This window comes from Bombina bombina, chromosome 8, assembly GCF_027579735.1.
Source record: "Bombina bombina isolate aBomBom1 chromosome 8, aBomBom1.pri, whole genome shotgun sequence".
Lineage (NCBI taxonomy): Eukaryota > Metazoa > Chordata > Amphibia > Anura > Bombinatoridae > Bombina > Bombina bombina.
In genome coordinates this window covers 172,444,612-172,461,729 of record NC_069506.1, presented here as the reverse complement: position 1 = coordinate 172,461,729, position 17,118 = coordinate 172,444,612, and the positions used below count along the sequence as shown (strand labels likewise).

At 41.2% G+C, this 17,118-nt stretch overlaps 1 protein-coding gene across 1 annotated transcript; it reads right to left on the bottom strand.

Moving 5' to 3' along the window:
* Positions 1–815: 815 nt before the first annotated feature.
* Positions 816–2,846, bottom strand: LOC128638914 (52 kDa repressor of the inhibitor of the protein kinase-like). Its single transcript, XM_053691042.1, has one exon. It carries the CDS (start codon positions 2,844–2,846, stop codon positions 816–818), a length of 2,031 nt encoding a protein of 676 aa, XP_053547017.1.
* Positions 2,847–17,118: the final 14,272 nt, after the last annotated feature.

Genomic DNA, 17,118 nt, shown 5'->3' with positions numbered 1-17,118 from the left:
CTACCAGCTCTGGTTTTGACTCCTGGCTTGTTATTTGACTTTTTATTATTTTTTGCTATTAATAAAGGTGTGATTATTTTTGCACTTCTCGTCTCAGTCTGATTCCTGGCACCCTGACATTACGCAAAGGCCACGAATCCTGATGATACTAATAATCCACCTTTACCTGCCATCATTTCCAGGATGGATGTACAGGATCACCGCTTGAATCAATTAGCACTAGCCCTGCAAACCCTACTGACTTGCACTGCACATTTGGACCAAAGTGTCCCGCAAGTTATGGCTGCTCCTGTTTCCGCTGCTGCACCTATGCCTACCAGGAGCATGTCCGGTTCTGCACCTCTATCTCAGCAATATGGAGGCGATCCTATTCAGTGCAGAGGGTTTTTGAACCAGGTGGGCATTTACTTTGAGATGTTACCAGTGGCGGATCCAGAGCCTGGTCTCGGGAGGGGCACTTCCAGATTTTTTTGTGGCGGCGGACAGAAAATAATGAGTGCTTATAGAACAGACTATTTTATTTAACCTATCGTACAGCTCTAACCTTATTTAAAAACAGTCACATTTGTCTTCCCAAATTATGGATTTAAAAAATTAGAAACAGGTGACATTTAACCACATATAACTTTATTATTTAACAGTTTTGTAGACTTTTTTATCAGGAGTTTGTATACTGATTATAGAACAGAATATTCAGAAAATCGTAACAAACCATACACAATTATGTGCAAAAAGGTAGAAATATACTGGTAACAGTGTCACTTTCCAAACACTAAAAGCAACAGACACATAACATTTTTACATTAAATAACAAATTACAGAATTAGCTCAAGTCTTCGTTTTCCTTGCTTTGCAAACAGCTCAATGATTCGGTCAGTATTCACAGGAACATCTCTGTGAATGTAAAGCAAACTCAAACCATTTAATCTGTCTTCTGACATTCGTGACCGAAGCCATGTTTTAACACGACGGAGGGTTGAGAATGATCTCTCTGCAGAGGCCACACTTACAGGTAGAGTTGCCAAGACCAGAAGTAAACTTCTGATGGTTGGAAAGAGGTCCTGGTCACACACATCTAAAACTTCAAGGACTGTTTGTGGAATTTCCTTTTTTTGGGATAACTCGCTTTTCCACTTTGTGAGCCAGAGACAAATTTCTCCCTGAAGTAATGTCTCCACTATCCTCTGGCTACCATCAGCTAGAAGAGGGTGGAAATGGTTTGATAATGAGTGGATAGCAACAGGATCCATGGTTTCCATTTTGTTTTTTACAAGTACTGGTGGCATCAATATTTGAATCTGGAAACACTGCATCGAGTTTTCTGGCAAACGAGCTTTTAAATCGTTAATAGTGTTATCCAGCAAAGGAATATACAAAGATTTCCTGTAGAATTCTTCAGTTGATCCTGCATTGTAATTTGATCTGTGCACTTGTTTTCCCAGAAGACGTGGCAATTTTAGTTCCACTCCAAGTTCTGAGGCCAATTCTGTAGCCTCCATATGCAAAGTGGAAAAAGTATGATCAGCGTTACATCGCATATTCTCCAGGGTTCTCATGGTGACATTCAGACATTCAGATGCGCTTGTCAAATCAAGTGTTGGAGATTGAAGAAAACGACTCAGAGGTAGGGTTACTTTCAGAACATTGATAAGTGAAATCAAGGACAAGATAAATTCTGCACTGCACAGAGAATGGATGAGAGAAGAGGCTGATGAACTAGAGCTTGAGCATTTCCATTGAGATATTGCTGATAGTGCACTCACCACTTTAACTAGTCCATCCCGAAATCTTATTAGAGAATCATGGCGCTCCACCCATCTAGTTTCACAAAGACTGGTCAGTTGAGAGCCTAACTCCTGCTTTAACACAAAATGACGCTTTGCTGATTGATTAAAAAATGAAATGGTTGATTTGACCACTGCTACTGCGTTGCGAACTTCTGAAACTTGTGATGACTTTGAAATTGAATTGTTCAGAGAATGGTTGTAGCAAGGATATCTGCAACTGTTGGGTGCTGTTCTAATAATTTCTGAAACAGCACCAGCCACCTCTGAAGACATAACACTGCAACTGTCTGTTCCAATGCCAACACAATGAGTGATGTCCAGGGAGAGGTCTTTGATTAGCTGAATTACCATCTGGCCTAAAACCTGTCCTGTAAGCCTTAGTTCTGAATCTGAATTATCCAATCCTGACTCACTCTGAGTTGCAAATTCATAGGCATCTACGAATTTTATGAAATCTTCACGAATAGATCCATTGTAGACATATCTAAAGTTAAGTGAAAGTTGTTCTATATGTGAAATATCTGTAGTTTCATCAAATATTACACTAAAATAGCAAGCCTCTTTAATTCTACCAACAATGATATTGCAGATTTCATCACCACAACACTTGATTAAATCATTTTGTGTGGATTTTGAAATGTACGTAGCACGTGAAGATGCAGTAAGGAGGTGCTTCTCTAACATTTTGTCTCCAGATGAAACGCAGTATCTCAGCAATTCCCGAAAGTTCCCTTCATTCATGTCCGGTGTGGAGTCATCCATTAATGCACCATCATCTCGGTGGCCACGCAGAGGTATATTTTGTCTACCCAAGAATATAATGGACTCAATGATAGGACGAATTCGCTCTTGGTTCTCCTTCACCTTCTGAAGACGATGAGAATTTATTTGATTGACAATTTCATTGTCAGGGGAATGGTAGGTTTTTAAAAATGCTTTTCCTTCGATTACACTCTCCCGGTGATAAACAAGTCTTGCATGGACTTCCAAATCTCCTTCCTTACCCTTAAGCTTTTTAAAATTTGTAAGGGGCTCAGTTACCAATTTTCCAAGTGCCATGCCTTTGTTATGACCACCTTTGCGATGTTGTGCAAATAACGCACAGTACTTGCAAAACAAACCCTTCTTAACAGCTGAATATACAAGCCATGGAAAACTGTCAATATGTTGTTTTGACAAGTATCATTTGATTGTCCGAGTTTCTCCATTTTTGGAAGTTATGTTCTGAACAGAGAAAGGTAGCTCATATCCAGGAGGAGGTTGCCATGGATTTTCCAGTAACATGCATTTGGTGAAATCATCAATTGTTTTCCCAAAATATGTGCCAATGTCATTCATTAGGATACTGCCAGTTTGAGGTGGGGTATCAACAGACAGTGGCAACACAGAATCAGTTTGACAAGGTATTGGCTCTACGTGTGTACCAGAACACGAAGGGAAGCTAGTGTCAGTTTCTATAGTTGAAGTGCTTTCTAGTACAGGCTGTGCTCCTGTTGACTTGTTTGCACTAGTACTGAAGAAGGAATCAATAGTCCTGCTATTCACCCTTTTCTGGCTCATTTTGCATTTTCTACAAATAAAGCACAAAAGAACACATCTTGTAAAATAATTGGTTTGCTAGGACATCATGCCCACATCCATTATGTTATATCATGATACTTAAATGCAACAGCACCTTGTTTAAAGCACAATAGATAGGCTGACCATACGTCCCGTTTTGAAAGGGACAGTACCGTTATTTTATGTTTCTTCCCCTGTCCCGTCGTTTTTTTAATAATGTACATTTTGTCCCGTTTTTTAGTTTATCCGATTGCGTACAGCGCCAGTCTAATTCTTTAGCACACACCACACACACCACTACTAAAACATTTTAAAGTCCCCGCCAGCGGGAAGGGCAGTTTGTTTTTCACTGAATGGTTGGGGTTGGGTGACCGTGCCCACATGATCCACACCGTGTTTTTGCCGTCTGCACTCAAAATTAGTGGCATGATAGAAAGTGACAGGTCAGTTGAGAGCTGTCAGACTGAGCTGAGGAGAGATACTTCGAGATGAGGTCATGAGAGGGAAGATAGTTAGAACTACTAACTAGCCACCAAACAAGGTCTTCTAGGAGTATAGAGTCGGACTAGATCTGTCGATCTAAAGATAATCTGCATCTGCCATCATCAATTCTGACCATCAGAAAGATAATTCAATAGATCAACTTCTGCAAGAGATGTGCATGGTAAGAGTCTGACCTGTGTGCCTGTCAATCAATTTAACATTATAAAATTATGCTGCTGCAGTGCAACAGCATGCTAATTATGTTGTACAGTTATCATTATCAATCAAGTAAGTATTTCCACATTGTTCTCAGTTCTTCCATGTAACATTTTTGGGCAACACAGCTAAAATCTACAACTACTAATCTAATAATCAATCCAGATCTTCCAAACGCCTGTTCAGAGGCTACACTTTTACCCTGCCTTTACCAAAAATCAGTTAATATTTTGGGGGAATTTGCCTTTACAACATAGAGGATATTTTGGAAACATTGAGTTAACTAAAGAGCATGTGATTAAAAAATATACACATTTCCAATTTAGATCATGGGGACATTGTGAAAGCATTGGGGATTGGCATTTAGACATGATGGTGAAAACTCACTTTTTTTAAAGCAGGTTTGTGTTTGGCAAATGTAAAATTGTATGATAAATTTGAATACTTTATGATAGTGGAGATAGTGAGACCAATAACAGAAGAATAATTGTTGGCTCAATTGTTTATATTCATGTCAAAAAAGTTAACTTTTGTTAAAATTGTACATTTTTTCCTATGAATAAAGAATATTAACCCCGTCCCGTTTTGACATCTCAATGTCCCGTTTTTGTCTCAAGGAAATATGGTCAGCCTAACAATAGAGCTAGCCTTCTAATGTAATTAAAGGATCACTATAGTGTCAGAAAACCAAAGCGGTTTTCCTGACACTATAATGCCCTGAGTGTGCCCCCACTGTGGTGCTGATGGGGTTAAAACCCCTTCAGTAACTTACCTTAATCCAGTGCCGGGCTCCATTGGCGCTGGTGACCTCTCCTCCCCGTCCGACATCAGCGGTTTCTCAATGCTTTCCTATGGACCATAATTGTGTATGGTTTGTTACGATTTTGTCTGTGAATATTCTGTTCTATAATCAGTATACAAACTCCTGATAAAAAAGTCTACAAAACTGTTAAATAATAAAGTTATATGTGGTTAAATGTCACCTGTTTCTAATTTTTTAAATCCATAATTTGCAAAGACAACTGTGACTGTTTTTAAATAAGGTTAGAGCTGTACGATAGGTTAAATAAAATAGTCTGTTCTATAAGCACTCATTATTTTCTGTCCGCCGCCACAAAAAATATATAGATTCAAATCAAATAATAAAAGCAGGGTCATAATCTTAAATAAATTGTTCCAGACGAATGCCCAAATAAACAGTATTGCATAATTGCTGTTACTTGGCAGTCTGGACACTACAGTATAGAGTGATAACAGAGAATATAGAATATAAGCAAAAAACAGACAGCGCTATATAGCACCATATATAAATAAATCACATAGGAGGGTTAAATGTTATTGTCAATGTAATTAATATTTAGGGCTCGATTATTTAAAGCTCCCTGCTCAAGTCAGATGATCTAAGAAGTGATGTCTGTATGAGGAGGTCCCTCAAAGAATTTTATAAACACATATTTTACCTTGAGAGATGTTTATCTCACCATGAAGGGTTATGTATGTGAGAGACTCCTGTATTACCTTATAAGCTTTAAAAAAAATAAAATCACACAATATGATGAATGATTACTCTCCATGGAAGCAAGTTTTTATTGGGCACCAAGACAGGATGAGGTGGTGACAAATGGAGAGTTTACAATGAGGGGAAGAATGGATACAAAAGATAGTTAGAGAAATTAAAATTTTTGGTTCAGACTTGGACAGCACTTGTTTATTGCTGCTGTCCAATAAGAAAGGACAACCCAGGTTGTTCACCGAAAATGGGCCGGCATCTAAACTTGCATTCTTGCTTTTCAAATAAAGATACCAAGAGAATGAAGAACATGTGATAATAGGAGTACATTAGAAAGTTGCTTAAAATGTTATGTTCTATCTGAATCACAAAAGAAAAAAATTGAATCCAGTGTCCCTTTAACCACAGTATGTAATATCCTTTTTTATAGTTATGGCATCACAGAATAATTAGAGGACATCACTGCAACACTATACTAAAGTGATATTATATATATATATATATATATATATATATATATATATATATATATATATATATATATAAGCATTTGTGCTGCATATATTATACATTGTAAAATATAGCATTCATTCTTTAAATTAATTCCAGTGTTATGAACCATTTGCTGACTGTATTTTTGATCTAGTATTGTGAATATAAGACATGCTCAATTCTAAATGTATAAATAATTAAGAATATTACAAGTTATTGTTAAGGTTATGAATTTACACTAAGACACAGGTATAGAGCTAACTCAGCTACAGATAAAACAATTCAAATGCTTATGGAAACAGTGCACAGCAGACACACGCTTTACAAGAAATCAGCCATGAAGTAAACCAAGTAATCATTACGTAAATGCAGAGCAACATTTGATAACTAAAGGCTAAATGTATATTCATTTTCTCTTGAGAATAAGCAAACAGATGCAAAAATGTAGCCCCTGGAGAGTCAAGTGAAGAATGTATTTTAGCACCCACAGAAATATGAATAAAGATTTTCAACAATGTCCTAGCAGTTACCGAAAGAAGTGAACTAAAAGCTAAATGCTGATATAGTGGTCACACCTGTGTTGCGAACCATGCGCTGTATACATTATTGTGCACTGCAAATATATAATCCAGCTTTAGTTTAGTATAGCATAATTATTATTTTATATGAAGCAATTAGCTGCCACTAAAAATGCCAAGTGCTCAGAAGTGCTTAGGGATCAATAGTGTAATGTTTTAAACACAGTAGAGCAAATACTAAATGCCCCCTCACTCTTAAAGACTTAAATGGCTCTTGTTTCTCATCTTTCTGTAAAATTATTTCATATGCTTCTGTCTTGTGAAAAGATTTGTGGGTCCATTTTTTTTCTCTTTCCCCTTAACTAAGACAAATTAAAGCTTAGCAGAAATGACAATAAAATTTAAATTTTTCCAGTTTGATGAGATACATGATGTATCTCATCAAACTAGAAAAATGTAAATTTTATTGTTTAAAACATTACACTATTGATCCCTAAGCACTTCTGTATCATACGTCATGATGACCATATTTTTCCCCTGATTCCCTTTTAAAACCAGACTAGCCTCACTAAAATCTCATTGAATGGGATTTATTTATTTATTTGAAAGATAAATCAGTGGCTAAATTTACAGCGATTTAAAGTAAAGTACCTGACTGTCCTCCTGAGTTTATAATAGAGCCGCGGCGGCAGGCATTCATTTAGTGCTGCTCTTGTGTGACTCGTGAGTGACGTGGATGCAGAACAGGTGCGCAAGCGGCGCAACCTGACTGGCGAATCGATTGATACTCCCTGTTCAACAGGGAGTATCAATCGATTCGCCAATCAGGTTGCGCGCTGGCTGAGGCTGAGTCGTGACCAATCAGCGTGAGAGCCTGGCAGGTGAGGTGACTGCACTGTTATCTGAGCATTATGAGCAGCTCAGGGCATATGTGAGAAGTAATCTGGGGCAGAGCACTATCAAAAGATAGTGGGTGCGCCGCGGGTATGAGCCGGCGGAATAGAAGCCCTCTCTCAGTATATTCTCGGGGGGGGGGGCAATTGCCCCGTTGCCCCCCCCTGGATCCGCCACTGGATGTTACCTCAGGCGTTTCCCTCTGACAGAGCTAAGGTGGGATTTCTCATCTAGTTACTCTCTGACACAGCTCTTGCCTGGGCTAATCACTTGTGGGAGACAAATAAACCTGTGATTTCAAATTACACTTAATTTGTGGCCTCCTTTCGAAGGGTATTTGATGTTCCGGCTCGCTCCTCCTCTGCTGCTAAACAACTCATGTCCATTCAGCAAGGTACAAGATCTGTTGCTCAGTATGCTATTGAGTTCCATACGCTTGCCACAGAGGTAGGTTGGAACAATGAAGCCCTTGTTGCTGCCTTTTTTCATGGGCTCTCTGATGCGATTAAAGACGAAGTTGCTGCCAGAGATTTCCCAGAGGATCTTGAGGCATTGGTGTCTTTTTTGATCCTAATTGACATCAGACTCAGAGAGAGGCCCTCTTTCAAGGAGCGCTTGCGGAAGCCTCCTGTTCCGTTGTCTCCTACGTGTTCATTCCCACCCATGCCTCCCTCTCCTCCCATGCCTCCTGGTCCCGAGTCTCCAGGTACTGCTGAGCCAATGCAGTTGGGATTCACGCGTCTCTCCGTGGCGGAGATGGCCTTTAGGAGGAGGGAGGGGCTCTGCCTCTATTGTGGGTTACAGGGCCACCTTTTGAAGTCTTGTCCTACACGGCCGGGAAACGCTCATACCTAAGGTCCTGTCGGGGGCAGACCTTGGGTGGTTTATCCTTGTCCCCAGAACCGCTTAAGGAGAAACCTTTGGTCATGGTTGTCCTTTCCTGGGTGGACTCCTCCCGAGTCACTCAGGCTCTTGTTGATTCCGGTTGTCAGGTATGTCAGGAAGTAATCTTAGGAAATCTGGATCTCAACTGCAGTGTGTAACAAAACGTTTTGAGAGATAGTTGGAGAGTAGGATTTGTTGTCCTGGGATATTTGGTTAGAGGAGTTTGACCAGAGAGACCCCTGCTTACTGGTAGTAATGACAGTAATAGTTAAGTAGAATTAGCCTGATGTTGTTCAACAACTTGTTTACAATGTCCCTTTAATGTTTTTCAATGAGGAGGTTGCTTTAAGCTGTCAGGAACTTGAACAGGCTACGGTACACAAAACTGTTTGTCTGCTGGAGGTGCGTCTTACTTTGGCTGTGAGAGGCAGCTACGCGAGCTGCAATGACTTACTGAATGTGGGTGTGTACGCATCCTCCAATCCACAGCCTGGAATTGCTGACAGGCTAGGCTCTGTGTGAAAATGCCTGATCCGCGGTCTTGGAGTTAGAGAACACCGGAACTGTAAGTTTGATACCGTTAGATCCTTTCCCAGAGTGGATGACAAAGTTTGTTATACAGCCATCCTGAGAGCAGCAAAAGGGGAACCAGAAGCGGTTAAGGTTACAGAGGTGGTGAACCGCACAGCAGGTTAGATTGTAGAAGTCACGGATTGGTAGCTGACAGTCTCCGGTAGTTTCTCACAAGAAAGATGTTGAAACCCCAAGGGGCTGTAGGGGATATGTGGTCAGACTTGCAATGCAGGACATTCTCTGACGGTATGTGCAGGGGATGCACAGTACATACAAAGATTTGATCTCTTCCTACAAAGTCTCTCCTCAGGCTGTAGAGGTCCCTTAGTGAATCCGAGATCCATAGGTACTGGGGTATCTTTGGGGTTAGGTGAAGAGCTGTGTGAAGTGTAGGACCTTGGTGATGGTTCTGAGTGCTGGCATTCAGCATGCCTTTCCCTAAGGTGTCTGTCAACTTGTATGGAAAGTTTGATTATACCTTGCAGGGTCCTAGGCAAGTCTGTACGGGCTTGAGGGCGTCACTTAGCCCTAACCTGTATTGGTTACGAAGTGCTACGTCGCTCCATTTCATTGACAGTGCTTTTGTATCAAAGCACTCCATTCCTGTTTTGCCTCGGTCCGTTCTACTTGCTATTGAGGCCATTGATGGCAGGCCCCTTCAGCCCGCACTCGTTACTCACGAAACTGCTCCGTTGTCCATGGCTGTTGGGGCTCTCCATTTTGAAACCCTCCAGTTCCAGGTGATAAAATCTCCGCATTTTCTGGTTGTTCTGGGTTATCCCTGGCTCCAAAAGCACAATCCCAGTCTCGACTGGGGCAGGTCCGAAATTTTGTCGTGGTCCCTGCAATGTATTTCCACTTGTCTTCGGAAACCAGTTAAAGTGTTGTGCACTTTTTCGGTATCTCAATTGCCAGAGGAGTACCGAGAGTTCCTAGACGTTTTTGACAAGGTGCTTGTTGGTACGTTGCCTTCTCACCGGTCTTACGATTGTGCCATAGACCTGCAACCCGGAACCATTCCTCCTCGGGGCCGGGTGTACCTTCTGGGGCTGGCTTCTTCTTTGTGAAGAAAAAGGGTGGCGAGTTAAGACCATGCATTGATTATAGGGGTCTTAATCATCTTACCATTAAGAATACTTACCCTATTCCGCTCATTACGGAACTCTTTGACCACCTCAAGGGAGCTATGGTCTATACTAAACTTGATTTGAGAGGAGCGTACAATCTCGTTAGGATTAAGGAGGGCCATGAATGTAAAACAGCATTTTACACAAGGAGCGGACATTATGAGTATCTTGTAATGCCCTTTGGCCTATGTAATGCTACTGCTGTTTTTCAGGAATTTATTAATAATGTCCTACGAGATATGTTGCAACAGTATGTTGTGGTGTACTTAGACGACATCCTCATACACTCACCCACACTTGAGACTCATCATTCTGATGATACACAGGTTCTTCAGAGACTACGTGAGAACGGCCTGTTTTGTAAACTCGAGAAATGTGAGTTCCATCAGACTCACGTAACCTTCCTAGGTTATGTTATCTCCATTGCAGGGTTCTCCATGGATCTTGACAAGTTATCTGCAGTTCTGCAGTGGCATCGCCCAGTTGGTCTTCGGTCTATTCAACGTTTTTTGGGGTTCGACAATTACTATAGAAAGTTTATTAAAAACTTTTCTTCCTTGGTCAAACCTATCATAGACATGACCCGTAAAGAGAATGATCCACACTATTGGTCACCTACTGCCATTAAGGCCTTTGATAGTCTTAAGACTGCCTTTGCTGCCGCTCCATTTCTGGCTCATCCTAACCCTGTCCTGCCTTTCGTTCTTGAGGTCAATGCGTCTGAGACTGGAGTAGGTGCCCTCTTGTCTCAACGTCCTATGCCTGACAGTTCCTTGCATCCGTGTGGTTTCTTCTCTAAGAAATTGTCTCCAGCGGAGTGCAATTATGAAATTGGCGACAGGGAATTACTGTCCATAATTTTGGCACTCAAGGAATGGAGGCATCTTCTCGAGGGTACTAGCGTGCCAGTGCTCATTCTTACTGACCACAAGAATTTAACTTATCTATCTGAAGCAAAACGTTTGTTGCCCCGACAGGCCAGATGGGCGCTATTTTTGTCTCAGTTTAATTATGTGGTCTCCTACCTGCCTGGTAGTAAGAATGTTAGGGTTGATGCCCTCTCTCGCCAATTTTCACCTCTGTCCAAGGAGGAGTCTGTACCTACTCCTGTTATACCTCCTGACCATATTTTGGCTACCATACGTACTTATTTGACTTCTCCCTTGGGGGAGGAGATCCTGGCTGCACAAACCAATGCACCTCCTGAGAAACCTAGTGGTAAGTGTTTTGTTCCTGAGAATCTTCAAACTAAACTTTTGCACACTTAGGCAAGAACCAAATGATTTGGTATGTCACTCGACAAATCTGGTGGCCAGGTCTTCTGTTCTGATGTTACTGCGTATGTTGCCTCCTGCTCAGTTTGTGCACAGAATAAGACTCCTCAACGTCTTCCTGTGGGTCTTCTTCAGCCTATTGTTAATGGTGAGCGTCCTTGGACACATCTTTCCATGGACTTCATTGTAGAGCTCCCTGTTTCCAATGGCAATACTGTTATCCTTATGGTGGTTGACAGTTTTTCTAAAATGTCACATTGCATTCCCTTGATGAAGCTGCCTACCGCTCAGGAGCTTGCTTCAATTTTTGCCCGGGAGGTCTTCCGTTTACATGGGTTACCGAAGGAGATAGTGTCGGACCGGGGTAGCCAGCTTTACTTCTCCTCGTCATATCACCCTCAATCCAATGGGTCTGCGGAACGGTATAATCCAGCTCTGGAACAGTTCCTCTGTTGCTATGCCTCAGATCACCACAATAATTGGTCTGAACTTTTACCTTGGGCAGAATTTGCTCGTAATAGTGCTATTAATGCTTCCTCCAAGTTATCCCCGTTCATGGCGAATTATGGGTTTCAACCATCCTTGTTGCCCAATTCATTCATGTCTCAGGGTATTCCGGCTTTGGAGGAGCATCTCCGGCAACTCCGTTCCACGTGGGTGCAGATTCAGGATTGCCTTCATCGTTCTATGCAGCGCCAAAAGTTCCAGGCTGATCGTAAGCGTCTGCCCGCGCCTTCCTACCAGGTTGGTGAGAGAGTTTGGCTGTCCTTGAACCTTTGTGTGCCTTCCAATAAATTGGCTCCCCGTTATGTTGGTCCATTTCAAATACTCCGACCGGTTAATCCTGTGGCCTATGCTCTTGACCTTCCTCCTGCTATGCGCATCTCCAATGTTTTTCATGTCTCCCTCTTGAAACCATTGGTTTGTAATCGGTTTACCACTGTGTTGCCTCGTCCCCATCCTATCTTTGTTGACAACCATGAGGAGTATGAGGTCAGCAGCATTATTGACTCTCGTATGTCCAGGGGCCGTGTATAGTATTTGGTTCACTGGAGGGGCTACGGTCCGGAGGAGCATTCTTGGGTTCCCTCCTCTGATGTTCATGCTACTGCCCTTCTCCTTGCCTTCCATGCCCGTTTCCCCAATAAGCCTTTTGTCCTCCCACGGGGAAGGGGTTGTTGAGGGGAGGGTACTGTCAGGGTTTTTTCCCTGTTTTGTTTGCCATGTGCTGCTGGTAGCCATTTTACTCACCTCTCTTCCTGACTATGGTGCATTGTGGGGGATGCTGCTCATTTCCTGCACTTCCTTTTATGGCCAGACTGGTGTGCATCATCCGTGTGAGACAGGATGCAGTCTCAGAATTGTGATGTCATCACTTATTATTTAAAGGGCCTCTGTTCAGTATGCTTTGCCTTTACGTTGTCTCAGACCTGTTTGTGAGAGTTCCTGTGTATTACCCGGCTGCCTGACGTCCTTCCTGGTTCCTGATCCCTGGCTTGTTCCTGACTCTGCTGTTTTCCTTGTTGCTGATTCCGGCTTGTCTGACTATTTGCTTTGGCTCCTGACTTGGCTCGTCTGACTACCAGCTCTGGTTTTGACTCCTGGCTTGTTATTTGACCTGTGGACTTTTTATTATTTTTTGCTATTAATAAAGGTGTGATTATCTTTTCACTTCTCGTCTCAGTCTGATTCCTGGCACCCTAATACCCTTTGAGTATCCAATATAGCCATATTTATAGAAGGATTCTCTTATACCTAGTTCCCAAGAGGCTAGTCCGTACATAGTGTATGTGGTTTTTATTTTATTTCTGATTTGTATCCAGGGGGGTACTCCCGTCTTTCAATATTTTGCGATACATGTTCTAGTTATCGTGCATAGCATTCTGATAAAAGTGTTATTGTAATTGAGGACCTTTGTGTGGAGTAGGGCCTGTGACATGGTTAGGTTTATGGGTTCATCTAGGAGTGTACTAAGTAATCTTGACAGAGAGCACCATATTCGTTTAATTCCCTCACATTCCCACCACATATGTCGATAGGTACCTTTCTCTCCGCAACCTCTACAGCATAATCTTGTGCTTGTTGGAGATATATGTGATGTTTTTATAGGGGTGAGATACCAGTGGAAGGCAGTCTTAATGGAATTCTCTTGTAAATCAGCACTCAGTAAGCCATTGCTAATTGAGCTAAATATCTTGTCCCAAGATTGTTTTTCGAAAGATATCTCCAAGTCCGTTTCCAATTTAAGCATGATTGGAGATTTGGAGTTACTGGGGGATATTTGAATAGTTTGATATAGATTAGAGGTATAGGGGCCGAATTATCATTATGTGAGCGGACATGATCCAATATTGCGGATCATGTCCGCTACACATCGATAAACCCTGACAGCATATGCTGTCAGCATTTATCAATGCACCAGCAGTTCTTGTGAACTGCTCAGACATCCCAACTCTCCCAGAAGTTCTGGGAGTCTTCCGCATTGAAATAGCGGCTCCCTGACACCCGCAAATTAAACACAAGATCCCAGAAAGATCAGTGCCAGAGAAAATCAAATTTGTGCCTGCACTTTTCATTTCTACCTGTAGGTGTCACAGTTCCATTATAGCTCAATGTAAATAGTTACTGCGTTCATCTCTGGACTTTCTCCCCCTTCCTGATCTCTAGTGCAGTGCGAGACATAGCAGATCTAATACAGGTGAGATGTGCAGACTTCTATACTTTCTATTGTGCCAGACTCCCATGCTGTATATTGTGCCAGACTCCCATGCTGTATATTGTGCCAGACCCCCATGCTGTATATTGTGCCAGACTGCCATGCTGTATATTGTGCAGACTGCCATGCTATATATTGTGCAGGCTGCCATGCTGTATATTGTGCCAGACTCCCATGCTGTATATTGTGCCAGACTCCCATGCTGTATATTGTGCAGACTGCCATGCTGTATATTGTGTAGACTTCCATACTGTATATTGTGCCAGACTCCCATACTTTATAGCTATAAAATGGTTATATAGATATTTATACATGCAAGGTTCATCTTGTCTTTAGATGGGTGTTTTTTCCCCCCACATACTCTTTGTGATAACATTTTCAACTATTTCATAATCAGAGCACTGAGGAATTCTTAATTGGGACAGGGGGAACGGTTGGGGGGGGGGGCACCTCCCTGAAATTAGTTCTTTCAGGTTGGGATGTCTGACTGCTTGTGCAATGCCGCCTCCTGCAGCTTTGCGGCCAATCGACCGCTAGCAGGGGGTGTCAATCAACCCGATCATATTCAATCAGGTTGATTTCTGGCGATGTCTGTCTGCCGTCTCAGAGCAGGTGGACAGGTTATGGACCAGCGGTCTTTTGAAGGCTCGCCAGAAACACAGAGCTTGATAAATATGCCCCATATTGTTTTGGTCTGGATTTAAAATTTTATATCTTTTCTACTGCCGTAAGAGGTTGGGATCTCCTTAATGTATAGATGGATGGATGAGGATAGTTGAAGATATGTGTACCATTGCAACTTTATTGGGTAGATTTTATCTTGTATTTGAGAGTATGTCAGTAGTGAGAGTATGTCAGTAGTTTTGTATTATGTATTACATCAGCTACTCTATACAGGCCTTTGTTTGCCCATTTGTTGATTGCGTGTTGTGATTTTTTTTGTATTAAAAGTCTGATCGGTAGCATCTGTGAGGGTAGAAGAGTAGTCATCTTTGTGAGCTACTTATGGCTTTGTTGGGTGGAATCCATAACAGGTGATTTATGTGTGTTAGCCTTTTGCACTTGCCTATTCCCTAATATTTTATCTGTGTGATTATTTCCTCTCAAGTCAGCCTCCAAGTTTTTCCATATCGCCTCCCCAGAAGCCCTACCCAGCAAAAGAGTCTGGGCCATCCTAGGCGCTTTATAATAGTCAACAAAATTGGGGATTCCCACCCCTCCTGCTGATTTATGATGAGTCAGAATTGCTGATGGAATTCTGGCTAGTTTCTTACCTCTGATATAGGCTATCAAGTCTGCTTGTGAAGTAGCTAGTTCTGGTATAGGTATTTTGAGGGGTAGAACTCTAAACAAATACAACAGTTGAGGGAAAATATTCATCTTTACCGCTGATAGGCGTCCAAACCAGGAGAATGTAACATTTTTCCATTTATGGATTTCTCACATGAATGCCTTAAACAACAGTAAATAATTAAATTTATATAGTTGGTCTAGTTGGTTGGTTAGGTTTGTCCCTAGATATTTGAGGGTGTGTTTCGCCCATGTAAAGTTGAAGTTTATTTCTTTGAGATTTTTGGTATCCTGTAGCAAAGCTATTAGTAGTGCCTCACATTTTGCTACGTTGATTTTATAGCCTGAGATTACCGAGAATTTATCTAGTGTATGGTAGAGATTGGGGAGCGTTATTAGCGGTTTGGTAAGGGTTAGCAGAATATCATCCGTGAATAGCGATAGCTTATAGTCTTTATTCTGGATTGTAACTCCTGCTATATCCTGGGAGAGTCTCACTTCACTTCTAACCTTTTAACCTTACATTACAATTCTTTCAAGGTGGCCGCAAAAATGCCTGCATTCTTTTTCTTAAGAAAAGACATTAATCCATACTTTATATAAGGGATCTTATTAGTCAAGGTGCAGTTCTTCGTATTATATTCTGTCTGGTACTGCAATTCCCATCCTGCTGGAGGCTAGGGGAGCTTCAATTGTTTCTACCTACAGCATGGAATAGAAATGCATTTTTATGGAACTGAGAACTCAGGTTATCAGACTCTGTAGTTTTTGGTGTTGATATAAAGTTAATGTATGATAATTTATTTTACCTTAAGACCATACTGTCATTACAGGTTGAGGGGAAATTACAAGACCGCAAAACAACCTTGAAATCTACTATTCAGGTCTTAAAGATCTTCTAGTAGATGGACATCTAGCTTTTGATCACACTTGTACTAAACAAAATTTTCTTTACTAACAATAGACTGGACAGTTTAAGAAACAGTAAAGTCAAAAAGTCAAAATGAAAATTAAATTGACTGAATAGAGAATAAAAATTTAAAAAAACGTTCCAGTTTACTTCTGTTATTAATTTTGCTCTTTTTCATCCTTTGTTAAAGAATAATCCTAGGTGAGCTCAGGAGCATGCACATGTTTTAAGCCACCTGGCAGCAGTGCTTGCAACATTGTTTATTGCAGTGTTATACAATGTTGCAAATACTGCTGCCACAGACTGCTAAGACGTGTGTGCTCCTAAGCTCCTATCAGCCTCCTTAGTTTTATGCTTCAACAAAGGATAACAAGAGAACAAAGCACATTTAATATTAAAAGTAAATTGGAAAGTTTTTTTAAAATTACAAGCTCTATCTGAATTATGAATATTTCATTTTTACTTTACTTCCCCTTTAAGCTAGCTCACAGTCAAACTTTAACATAAAGACAGGCAGTCTTTATAACAAGTATAGAAATAAAAGCAATAGATGGAGGCGCCAATGGTGCAGATCAATGATGGTTCGATAAAAATAATAACCAGTGATATACAGGGTACTCACATGTATTGAAGGCAATCACTTATGCCTATAGATACGGGCTGGATTTTAACAGCAATCCAGCTGGCTGATCTAAGGTCCAATAGCGATGTGTGGGTGTCAGAGCATTAGCACTCTACAAATAGCATAGCAGAATACCATACACAGAGTGGATTTACATAAAAACATATTTATTAAAAACTATAAAAAAAGTTTACCACTCATCTTAGTGCCAAATGATATATGGCTTGTGGAGAAACAGTGCGATGCGTTTCTCAGATATAC